The 13,012-nt window shown below is 47.0% G+C and overlaps 1 protein-coding gene across 1 annotated transcript in view; it reads right to left on the bottom strand.

The window, feature by feature from the left end:
* LOC127584371 (probable E3 ubiquitin-protein ligase HERC3) overlaps positions 1–13,012 on the bottom strand; it is a 74,509-nt gene that overhangs the window by 36,902 nt on the left and 24,595 nt on the right. Inside the window, exons 8-12 of the mRNA XM_052041100.1 lie at positions 11,686–11,762; positions 7,026–7,150; positions 3,500–3,559; positions 2,391–2,496; positions 1,130–1,322 (exon numbers count right to left, since the gene is read on the bottom strand). Coding sequence (XP_051897060.1) covers positions 1,130–1,322; positions 2,391–2,496; positions 3,500–3,559; positions 7,026–7,150; positions 11,686–11,762 — 561 coding nt within the window. The remainder of the gene's footprint in view (positions 1–1,129; positions 1,323–2,390; positions 2,497–3,499; positions 3,560–7,025; positions 7,151–11,685; positions 11,763–13,012) is intronic.

Raw genomic sequence — 13,012 nt, 5'->3', positions numbered from 1 at the left:
ACAATTGAAAGATACAAAATCCTGTGGGGTCTTGATAGGATGGATGTGGAAAGGATGGTTCTTCATCAGGGAGAATGTTGAACCAGGAGTCAGAAACAGAATTAGGATTATCTGACTTACGTGACATGAAATCTGTTGTTTTGCGGCAGCAGTACAGTGCAAAGACATAAAAATTACTATAAATTACAAAATAAATAAATAGTGCAAAAGAGTCATGGAGTAATACAGCATAGAAACAGGCCCTTCGGCCTAACTGGTCCATGCTGACCACACCATCCTATCTGCTAGTCCCAGTTGCCCGCGTTTGACCCATAACTCTCCAAGCCCCTCAACTCCATGCACCTATCCAAGTGCCTCTTAGATGTTGTAATTGTACCCGCCTCGACCACTTCCTCTGACAGCTCGTTCCAGGTACTCACTACCCTCCGTGTAAAGAAATTACCTCTCAAGCTTCTTTCAAATCTCACACCTTTTATCTTGTAAAAGAATAGGAATAACGACATTGTGTTCATGGGTTCATGGACCGCTCAGAAATCTGATGGTGGATGGGAAGAAGCTGTTTGTAAATCGTTGTGTGGTTCTTCAGGCTCCTGTACCTCCTCCCCGATGGTAGTAACGAGAAGAGGGCATGTCCCGGATCAGGAGGGTCCTTAGTGATGGATGCCACCTTCTTGAGGCATCACCTCTTGAAGATGTCCTCGATGGTGGGGGTTTAACGATAAGGGATTGCACATTTAAGACCGAGAGAAGGGGAAATTTTCACCCTCTCGTGAGTTTTTGGCACTCTCTTCCTCGAGGCATTGGGGACGGGGTCGTTAAATATTTTTAAGGCAGAGATGGGTAGGCTCTTAATAAGCAAGAGAGTGACAGGTTACCATGGGTAGCTCAGAATGCAGAATTGGGGTTACAATCAGATCAGCCATGATTTGTTGAACGGGAAGCAGACAAGGGGCTGTGCTGTTCCTAATCCATATGTTCATGTGTCTGTGAGTGCTCTTTCCACAGACACTGCCTGAACTGCAGAGAGCTTCCACCATTTCTGTTTTAATTTCACATTTCCAGCATCCACAGAATTTTGCTCTTGCATTAGAATTCCCTGGGATTTGGGCGAATCCCCTTGTGTTCTTACCAAGGATCTGCAGTTGGGTTTCTTCCAGAGCCACAATAGCTGTACTCAGAAGACCTGCGAGCTTCACTGAGTTTTTTCCCTCTCTCTGGACTTCTATGAGCTCCGGCAGAATGAGATAGATTCGAAGAGCTTCCACACCAGCAGGAGACTTGCTTAAGGAGGGAATCAGATTCTCCTCCACTGTGTTAGTGACCTATTGAGATAAATCATTGAGTATGATTAATGTCTCATTGTTAACAATAACTTACATTTACATAGCAACTTTAACATGAGAATGAGTAGTGACTTTATAGAAATGTTTAAAATTATGAGAGGCATAGATAAGGTGGACGGTAACAGTCTTTTCCCCAGGGTGGGGGAGTCCCAAACTAGGGGGCATAGGTTTAGGGTGAGAGGGGAAAGATTTAAAAGGGACCTGAGGGGCAACTTTTCCACACAGAGGGTGGTGAGTGTATGGAACGAGCTGCCAGAGGAAGTGGGTGAGGCAGGTACAATAGTGTCATTTAAGAAGCACTGGGATAGGTACATGGAGGGGCGGGGCTTGGAGGGATATGGGCCCAACACGGGAAATTAGCTGGGTGGGCACAAGAAAGTAAACTCAGTTTTCATTCATTTGGGCAGGTCCGTGGACAGGAGAGTTTTAGAAGGATTTGGGCCAAATGCGGACAAATGGGATTAGCTTGGGTGGGCACCTTGGTTGGCATGGACGAGTTGGGCTGAAGGGCCTGTTTCCGTGCTATATTACTCCATGACTCTGTGACAGTGAGTTTCAAGGGAGCATGGGAAACTGGTGTGTTTAAAAGGGGTGTGGGAACTGGAGCCCTGGTGTCTTGAAGGGAGTGTGGGAACCAGATTCTTGGTTAAAGGCAGTATAGGAAATGGGGCTCCACAGAGTTTAATGGGATCATGGGTACCAGGGCATTGGTACGTTAAAGGGAGTACAGGAAACAAGGTCCCAGTGAGGTTAGAGGGAGTGCAGGACCCAGGGCCCAGTTGTGCCCCAGTCTGGGAATCAGCACTCAGTGAGCTAGTTGCCAAATCATCGGGATATCCAAACAATCGTACAGCGGATTATCGACGTGTTACTGTACCACGGTAACCTCACTTTGATATTAACTAAAAGGGATCCTGCTTTGATTCGTACACCCTTAAAGCTCAGTAGACCCTTGTTCCTGGGCTAGGCACCAAGAGATCAGTGCAGTGGCCCTACCTCTCTGCTCCTTTCCCTTCACCCGATAAGTTGTTCAATCACTATCATTACCTCTTGCAGAAGTATGGGATCTTTCCCCAGTTTCTCAAACCAGATATTTGCTGCTGACAGGTCAATTCCAGAGGTTGCTCTGCTGGTTTTGAAATGATCATCCCCACTGCATGAAAACATATGAAGTTCACTTTACACAAGAGTTGAAACTTTAGGGTAGATTTTGCACCACTAGTGGTACCTGACTCACCAACAGCGTGGGGTGGAATGTCACTCTTGACTTACACTGACAGTATGCCCACCAGACTGAGGTGCAGCTTAATGGGTCACACTCTTGCCTTTGAGCCTCAAGGCTGGAGGTCCACAGCCCACTCCAGTACTAGTAGTGAGGGTAACAAGGGAGTCTAATCTTTCCACTATGCTCCTGAACAACTAGGTGGGGAATGTCACCACCTCCACAGAGGTGGCACGGTAGTGTAGCGGTTAGCGTAACGCTATTACAGCACCAGCAAGCCGGGTTCAATTCTGCCACTGTCTGTAAGGAGTTTGTACATTCTCCCTGTGTCTGCGTGGGTTTCCTCCGGGTGCTCTGGTTTCCTCCCACATTCCAAAGACGTACGGGTTAGGAAGTTGTGGGCATGCTATGTTGGCGCTGGAAGTGTGGCGACACTTGCGGCCTGCCCCCAGAACACTCTACGCAAAAGATGCATTTCACTGTGTGTTTTGATGTACATGTGACTAATAAAGAAATCTTATCTGTTAGCTGGATAGCAGGATTTAATTCTACTGCTTCTGTCTTGGATTTGAGCTTTGGCTCCCAAAAGTAAGAGCAATATTGACCTACATTTAGTAATTTTCTGTTCCCAGTTGAGAACACGGCAGCAAGAGGCCATTTACTTCTTCTAGCCTATTCCTCGTTCAGTTAGATCTTGGCTGCATCTGCGGCTCAACCCCATTTACCATTAATCCTTAGTAACAACATAAGAAGTGGAAGCCGCTCAAACCTACCCTGCTTTGAAGCTGGGTACCTGGAACGGTGAGGCAGCAGCACTACCTGCTTCACCGGGCCACCATGTCAGTGTCTGACACTCGTCCTTGGGAAGGTGAATTTATTCGATTGTTCTCCCCCTCTCTCTGTCTGTGACAATAACCTTTCACTTTACTCTTACCTGGTTTCCAAGAAGCTTCCATTGAGGCACTCAGCAGAGGAGAAAATACAAGTGATTTGCCTGCAAAAAAGTGAACACCCATTTTTGAGAATGTCCTCTAATTGAAAGACTAAACCATAATCGCATCAAAGGGTGGTAACAGAAAATATAACAGAGCAGAACTTGGATTGTGCACCTTTTTCATGAGCAACACTCCTGAAATAGAGTCATAGAGCACAGAAAACAGGCCCTTCGGCCCAATTCATCCATGCTGACCAAGTTTCCTAACTGAGCCAGTCCCATGTGCCTGCGTTTGGCCCACATCCCTCTCAACCTTTCCTATCCATGGACCTGTCCAAATGTCTTTTAAATGCTGTAATTGTACCTGCCTCAACCACTTCCTCTGGCAGCTCGTTCCACATATTCACCACCGCTCAGGTCCCCGATAAGTCTTTCTCCTCTCACTTTAAACCTCTGCCCTCTATTGTCGGACTCCCCTACCCTGGGAAAAAGACATTGACCATTCACCTTATCTAGGCCACTCACGATTTTATAAACCTCTGTAAGATCACCCCTAAATCACCTCTAATTCTGACCTTTCGCGCATTCTGAATATCCATCTCTCCACCAGCTGCCCGTGCTCTCTAAACCTTTCACCCCCAACTCAACCTCTCTACCAATGTCTCCTCCGTCAAACCCATTTCTCCAATCACATTTTTTTGATCACCTGCTCAATATCCCCAAATGCAGCCTGGCAGTTTGTAGACTGTTGTGGATATAAGTGACTCGTTACTGAAGAATTGTCACAGTCGCTGAAGCCCTGACTATATATAACGTAGAACGCTACAGCACAGCACAGGCCCTTCTGCCCACAATGTTGTGCCGACATTTTATCCTGCTCTAGGATCTATCTAATCCTTCCTTCCCACAGAGCCCCCCATTTCTCTATCATTCATGTGTCTATCTAGGAGTCTCTTAAATGTCCCTAATGTATCTGCCCCCACCACCTCTGCCGGCAGTGTGTTCCACACACCCACCACTCTCTGTGTAAAAAAACTTACCCCTGACATCCCCCTTATACCTTCCTCCAGTCACCTTAAAATTATGTCCCCTCGTGTTAGCCATTGTCGCCCTGGGAAAAAGTTACTGACTGTCCGCTCGATCAGTGCCTCATCATCTTGTTCACCTCTATCAAGTCACCTCTCCTCCTCCTTCTCCCCAAAGAACCTGCAATAGATCTCCAATAATCTGCACTCTCAGGACTTTAGTGGTGCTGGACCAACAGATTATCTGGACTATTGGACTTCACTTCTATGACTCTCCAAACACATTTTTCTTTCAGGTTTTACACAGTCACAAAATAAATTTTCCAGGGCCCCGGCATGGTTAAAGGGAGCACAGGAAATGGGATCTCAGTGAATTTAAAGGGTGTGGAAAACAGAGCTCAAGTGAGCTTGGTACCAAACCACCGTGATTTCCCAAATCAGATACCGGATTACTGGAGACACTGGAATCTGGAGCAACAAACGATCTGCTGGAGAAACTCAGTGGTTCAGGCAACATCTGTGATATCCCCCCCCACTCTACACTCTCAGTACTGAGCAGCATCTCAGCCCGAAACGTCCCTCCACAGATGCTGCCTGACCTGCTGAGTTCCTCCAGCAGCTCGCTTCTTACATCGGAGTATTGGAGTTTTACTTGTCCACTTTAGAGTTCAGGCTGGCTGTTTATCACAGTTATCGCTAAGTTACTGTGAAGATCCTGGGTTTATGGGGAACCCCAGCTGGGAAACTATGGTCGATCAGAGCCGGACTACCATTGTTTCAGTGAAATGATGGAAAACCTCTGGGGCTCTGGGCTCAGTGATCTCCTGAACCATCAAACTGCTGTACACATGAGGTGCAGTACTTGCCAGCACCTGTACTACCTCTGCTGTTTGAAATGCTGCTGAGTTCCTCTGGCAGATTGTGTGTTGCTCCATATTCCAGCATCCGCAGTCTCTCTTGTGTCTCCAGTAATCTGGTATCTGATTTGGGAAATCACTGTGGTCTGCTCCCGAGCCCACACCCTTTAAATTCACCGAGACCCGGTCTCCTGTCCCTCCCTTTTAAATACACAAGGGATCCTGTTACATTTATTTTGAGACTGTGTAAATTCTGAAAAAAAGAACTAAAAGTGTGTTTGGCGAGTAGTAGGAGAGATGTCCAATAGTCTGGAAAATCTGCTGGTCCTGAGTGTGAGGATCATCGGAGTTTGACTGGGAAAGGAAGTGAGAAGGGGAATGTGTCACTGACTCTGACCCAACCCTGCTACCAATCAAAAACCAGAGGACTAGAAGCAGGAAGAGGCCATTCATCCCCTCGTACCTGCTGCACCATTCAATGTTAATGGCTGACCTTTTACCTCCGCTCCACTCTCCTGCACCAGCCTCATATTCCCTGATTCCCCAGATAGCTATTGATCTCTATTTCTATAGATGTATGGTGGATCGACTGGTTGCATCACAGCCTGGTATGGAGGCTCCAATGCACAGGATCGCAAGAGACTGCAGAGGGTTGTAGACTCAGCCAGCTCCATCATGGGCACAACCCTCCCCGCCATCAAGGACATCTTCAAGAGGCGGTGCCTCAAGAAGGTTGCATCCATCTCTAAGGACTCTCACCATCCGGGACATGCCCTCTTCTTGTTACCACCATCTTGGAGGAGGTACAGGAGCCTGAAGACCCACAGTCAATGATTCAGGAACAGCTTCTTCCCCTCCGCCATCAGATTTCTGAATGGTTCATGAACCCATGAACACTGCCTCATTATTCCTTTTCCTGCACTATTTATTTATTTTTGTAATCTATAGAGATTTTATGTCTTGCACTGTACTGCTGCTGCAAAGCAACAAATTTCATGTCATATATGTCAATGATAATAAATTGGATTCTGATTCTCTGCAATTTGCTATTTCATGACCTTGTGTTTGAACACAGCGCGGGTGCCCACTTGGAGAATCCCTCGGTTCAGTCTGAGGGAGTGACCTGACCCTCGTCAGTATCTCCCTCCCCCTTTCTGCTTTTGTGCTGTGAATATTTACACTTCCCCTGCATCCACTTTCCCAAATTTGCCATACACTTTGTCACCCATCCTGTTTTCCGTGCCAACTTGTTCCTACCTTTTTTTCTTCCCTGGGATTTTCTCAAATCTGTTAAATCCTAACACAAATCTGAAGTGAAATCAGAAATTCCAGAAACACTCAGCAGGTCAGGCAGCATCCATGGAGAGAAGGCAGAAGTTAACATTTCCAATCGATGACCTTTCATCAGAAACACGAGAGGTTTAATCGTTTCAAACATTCTGAAGAAAGTCATTGACCTGAAATGTTAACTTTCTCCCTCCACAGTCGCTGCCTGACGTGATGGGTAATTCCAGCATTTTCTGTGTTTATTTCAGATTTTCTCTCTCCACAGTATTTTGCTTCCATCTATGCATTGAATAAAGTTGTCCAATCCTTGTTTAAATCAATATAAGGCAAAGTTAATGTAAAGAAAGTCACACTTACTCTTTGATGTTCTTCTGGAGGTCCCCGTTTTCCATAGTCCTCCAGGTTTTCCAAAGTGAATCTTCGGCTGTGAGAATTCTCCTCAGAGGAATGAATGGAGACTGGTCTTCCACAGGAAGTGAAGCCTATAATTAGATATTTTACATATTTTTTTATCAGTCACATGTACATCGAAACACAGAGTGAAATGCGTCTTTTTGCGTTACTGAGAACGTGCTGGGGGCAGCCCTCAAGTGTCGCCACGCTTCCGGCGCCAACATAGCATGCCCACAACTTCCCAACCCGTACATCTTTGGAATGCGGGAGGAAACCGGAGCACCGGAGGAAACCCACGCAGACACACAGGGAGAACGTACAAACTCCTTACAGGAAGCGACAAAATAAACCATGGAAAGCAGCTTGCTCAGGGAACACTGATGTGTAACACAAAATAACAGCAAAGAATGGAACTCACTGGGACTAATGCACAAGTTATGGTGATGTGGAGATCAGCCTTGTATTGCAAAGCACAATAAATTGCCAAACCCTCTATTAACCTCACAAAAAAAGCAGCTCACTCTCAACCTCCCCAAGAGCACATGAAATTGCTGATTTTCTACTTTAATCACTAATTTAGCCTGCTGCATAAAGTTAGGGACAGTAGGTGTACTGCCTTCACAGTGTGCTTACATCTGAAGAGGTCATTGTTTATTTGCAAGTCAGATAAATCAACCCATAGAAACCCCTCGAATACTGAAAGGCCAGACGTGGAGAGGATGTTCCCATCAGTGGGAGAGTCTAGGATCCAAGGGCACACCCTCAGAATAAAGGGACGTCCCTTCAGAACTGAGATGAGGAGGAATTTCTTCAACCAGAGGGAGGTGAATCTGTGGAATTCATTGCCACGGAGGGCTGTGGAGGCCAAGTCATTGGGTGTATTTAACGCAGAGATTGATAGGTTCTTGATTGGTGAGGGGGTTAAGGGTTACGGGGAGAAGGCAGAAGAATGTAGTTAAAAAAATCAGCCATGACTGATGGTGGAGCAGACTCGATGGGCTGAATGGCCTAATTCTGCTCCTGTATCTTACGATCTTATAATATACAGGCGACCCCTGTGTTACAGCAGCGTGGGTAATGGAAATTCACCCTTCCGGAACTCACAAATCACTCCCAAAATATCTCAGATACAGAACAAAAATTCGCTCTCAAGGAATTTGTCTGTCAGTTTTTATTTTACTTTCAGCTCGCATTCCTCGGCGCAGGCATGGATGGCATGTCTTCAGGTCACAGAAAATCACAAAAGGGATGGTTTTCTGGGAATGCAGCTCCCCGTAACACAGGGGTTGCCCGTACACTTGCTGCAGACTGAGTGATCCAGTCAGTGTCATTGCTGAACAACAGGCACACACAAGACTCTCACCGCAATAAGGAACATTTTAATGAAAACATTTATGTTCTTGTAATAACTCAACATCTTAGGTCCAAACAGGGAACAAATAAAACCACGGAAGTTCATTGCTGCACCCGATGAATTGTTCACAAGAAATTCCCTTACATTTCCTTTGGTCTCTCTCTTAATCCAAACTTCTTTCCCTCTTTTTATTTCTCTTTATCTGACAACTGATATCTTGTCACTGTATACTGACACATCAGGTACATGCTTGCTCCCAAGGAAGCCAATTTCCCCAATTTCCTCCTCCTTTTACAATAAAAAACAGAAACCAACAGTACTCAGAAGGTCAGGCAGTATCCATGAAGGGAGGAACAGCATTGTTGTTCCTCCTCGATGGCATACAGCACGCTTGCCTTCATTGGTCAGGGTGTTGAGTGTAAACGTCATGTTGCAGCTGTATAAAACTTTGGTTAGGTCACATTTGGAGTATTGTGTGCAGTTCTGGTCGCTGTGTTACAGGAAGGATGTGGAGGCTTTGGAGAGGGTGCAGAAGAGTTTCACTGGGACGCTGCCTGGATTGGAGAGTATTTGCTATAAGGAGAGGTTGGACAAACTTATGTTGTCTTCTCTGGAGGGTAGGAGGCTGAGGGGTGACCTGATAGATATACAAATTATGAGAGGCATAGATACTGTAGATAGAGTCTTTTTCCCAGGATGGGTCAAATACCAGAGGGCACATGTTTAAAGCAAGAGGAGGAAAGATTAAAGGAGATGTGTGATGCAAGTTTTTTTACACAGAGAGCAATAGGTGCCTGGAATGGGCTGCCAGGGGAGATGATGGGAGCAGATACAATCACAACGTTAAAGAGGCATTTAGAAAGGCACACGAACAGGCAGGGAATGGAGGGACATGGACCATGTGCAGGCAGATAGGATTAGTTTGGATTGGCATCATGGTTGGCACAGACATTGCGGGCCGAAGGGCCTGTTCCTGTGCTGTACTGTTCTATGTTCTATGAAGCACCTTCTCCTATCTCCCTCTGTAAGCTGCATTGGTTGAGGAGATGTGCAATGTTTCCCAAGTTCACCAGACTCTGGATGGCCTGTTACCCTCGGCACCATTATGAACATCCAAGAACTGTTTATACTTAGAGCAATATTATTGAACCCTTCAAGGTAATCATTCTAAATTTTTTTACTGGTTAATTTTGCATCTTTTTAAAAATGAGCCTTGCCTAAGTGCAGATGATTTTGAATTGTGATAATAACTGCTTGGCAAGCTGCTACACTCAAGATGTTGCTCCAGATTCCAGTATCTGCAGTCTCTGGTGTCTCCAAGCTGCTACACTGGTTTTAATGAGGGGGAAGTTCTAACCATTCAGGGGCTCCCCCCACAGCAGTCTCTGCCTCTGATCTCTGTGGAAACACCTTGAGTGACATCACTTTCACCACTGGCAGCAGCGGTTATTACTTAAGGCGGGGCTTATCACAATTCAAAAGTCAAATATATGTATACAATATATAGAAAAGTATTACAATCACATACACAGATACACACATGAACACAGAGACACACGAACACACACACATACACACGCATAGACACATACACACACAGACACATGAACACAGACACACGAACACACACAGACACACACAGAGCAGTACTGTCCTGCCAACAGTACTGTAGCCTCTCAGTACTGTCCTTCTCCAGCTAAAGATAATAAAAAATCTCTGTGCTCCTCCAATTCTGCCATCTTATAATAAGCAGGAGCAGGAATCCAGCCTCTCAAACCTGTTGCGCTATTCATTGAGATTCCCCTCCCTCAGCACCATTTCCCTACATTCTCCCTAAGTCCCTCGTTCCCTTAATACAATAAATCTATGGACAAAGCAGCTGGAGGACTTCAGCGGGTCAGGCAGCATCTATGGAGGGAAATGGACAGTGGATGTTTCAGGTTGAGACCCTTCATCTGGTCTCTAAGGATTTCAACCTGTAATGTCGACTCTTCCATTTCCCTCCACAGATGCCGCCTGACCTGCTGTGTTCCTCCAGCACTTTGTGTGTTGCTCCAGGTTTCCAGCATCTGCAGTCTCTTGTGTCTCCATAAATCTATGAGGATCTGTCTTTTTACTTTTCTAATATCTCCAGATGCACTTCAGTTCCAAATTTCATTTGCTAGCCTTCCCTGTGAAACATCTTTCAACATGTTATCATGGTAAAGAGGTTCTATTAACATCATTATTTTTTTTAACCTGTGATGCTGTTGTTGGCCTAAAGGAGGTGCTGATGAACAGCCTGATGAATAAAGATGAGGAGATTGTGAATAATCACTGTCCTGATAGTTAGGGACCATTAGAAGACATAGAGCTTGACATTTTTTCTCCCTTCAAGACTTGAGGTGGACTAATTGGTGGCTTGTATCAGAAAGTGGATCCATTGATGATGAGGATGCAGTTTCTATAGTTGAGCAGATATTTTCTGAATGAACTGGTTTACCTACCTGCAATTTTAATGGCAAATTGCAAAATCAGATCCAAATAACTTGGATGAAGGCAGCCTACACAGATAGGACATCAATAAACAGAGTAACGTCTTCCAGCCTGACAACTGTCCCAGATCAGTGCACACCTACAATCCCTGCAATTCCCAATCTTAATCCTTCCACCAATGGTGGCCATGCCCTCAGCTGCCTGGATCCAAGCTCTCGATTACCCCCCTGCACCTCCCTATGATTCCTTAAGCTATTCCTTTATAACAAGCTTTAGGTACCTCTCCTTACCATAGGGTTTTGTGCCAGATTTGGTTTCACAAGTCTTCAGCTGACAATTTTAAAAACGTGTGGGTGATTTTTTTTGAGACCCAAGAGATTCTGCAGATGCTGGAAATCTGGAACAACACACGGAAAATGCTGGAGGAACTCGGCAGGTCAGGCAGCATCTGTGGAGGGAAATAAACAGTCGACGTTTCGGGTCGAGACCCTTCATCAGGACTGGAAAGGAAGAGGGTAGAAGCCGGTATAAAAGGATAGGGGGAGGGGGAGAAGTCACGAGCTGGCAGGTGACAGGTGAGTCCAGGTGAGGGGGGGAGGTAGGTGAGGGGGGGAGGTAGGTGGGTGGGGAGGGGAATGAAAGGGAGTGATGTGAGAAGCTGCGAGGTGATAAGTGGAAGAGGCAGAGGGCTGACGAAGAAGGAATCTGATAGGAGTTCCTCCAGCATTTTGTGTGTGTTGCTGACTAGAATGGACTATACTAGGCGGGCAGGATTTCTGCAAGTGCATTTCTTACCTCGACACCAAAGCACAACGCAAAGTTTTGATTGGCACCTGCAAAAATCCTTCTCAGGGCTGGCTGGAACACACCATCTGCAGAGAATCACAGGGAAGGAAAACATTTGTATTTTCATAGCACCTTTCACATCAGCAGGGCGCTCAAAGGGACTTCACAGGCATCCAGGGGAAACTTTGGAAATTGGACACCACTGGAGAAAGAGAGAGGAGAGAGAGAGCGAGAACGAGAGCGGTAGAGGGAGAGTGAGAGAGAGAGAGTCACAAAGGAGACAATGTGTGCACAGCAAGCTCCCACAAAAAGCAAAGTGTTAATATCGGATAATTTAGGGACGTAACTGTTTAATTTACTGATGCAACTTGAAGGATAAATATCGGCCCAGGCATGGGGAATTTCCTTCAATAGCCTACCCTGATATGTTATATGCAGACCCCATGGGAGGGATCCTGGGTTAAAGACTCATCTGAATGACAAGACCTTCGACAGTTCAACACTCCCTCAGTACTGCCCCTCCCACAGTGTGACCCTCCCTCAGTACTGCCCCATTTTTTTTTGTACAACATGTTTATTCGTTAAAAAACACTACAAAACAACCAACAGCAAACACGCTACGTCGAGTACAGAAAGAAACAACCCGGCCGAAACCAATACCGCGCAACGCTACACCCGCAACCGCAAAACGCACGACACTTTACACCAGAATCGCGTCTGTCTCGTCCACCACACACGCGATCCCGAGGGGCCCACCGCGCGCGGAACTCGGCCAGGGCGCCCGAGGAGACAGCGTGCTCCCGTTCCAACGACACCCGCTCGCGCACGTAAGCGCGGAAGACGGGCAGGCAGGCCGACCTGCCGGAACCCTCGGCTGCCCGCCGCCGCGTCCCGTGGATGGCCAGCTTGGCCAGGCCCAGCAGGAGACCCACCAGGAGATCAGCCGTGCGCCCCTCCCCGCGTCGCACCGGGTGCCCGTAGACCAACAGCGCTGGGCTGAAGTGTAACCAGAACTTAAGCAGCAGCCCCTGCAGATACTCAAAGAGGGGCTGCAACCTCTCGCACTCCGCGTACGCGTGGTACACCGTCTCCTCCCGGCCGCAGAAGTGACAGGCGGCCGGGGTATCGGTGAACCGGCTCAGGAACCGGTTGCACGGCACGGCCCGGTGCAGCACCCTCCACCCCAGGTCCCCGACGTACAGCGGGAGGACTCCCGCGTAGAGAGACCTCCACCGGGGACCCCCCCCCCCCCGCCGCCCGCCGGCAAGACGGACCGCCATGGCGTGTCCAGCGGGCAGACCAGGGCAAGGAAGTGAAAGGTGTGCAGGAGCAGCCC

Source organism: Pristis pectinata, chromosome 2, assembly GCF_009764475.1.
Source record: "Pristis pectinata isolate sPriPec2 chromosome 2, sPriPec2.1.pri, whole genome shotgun sequence".
In the NCBI taxonomy this organism is placed as follows: domain Eukaryota; kingdom Metazoa; phylum Chordata; class Chondrichthyes; order Rhinopristiformes; family Pristidae; genus Pristis; species Pristis pectinata.
Note: the sequence above shows the minus strand (reverse complement) of the source record. Positions and strands in the feature narration are given on the sequence as shown.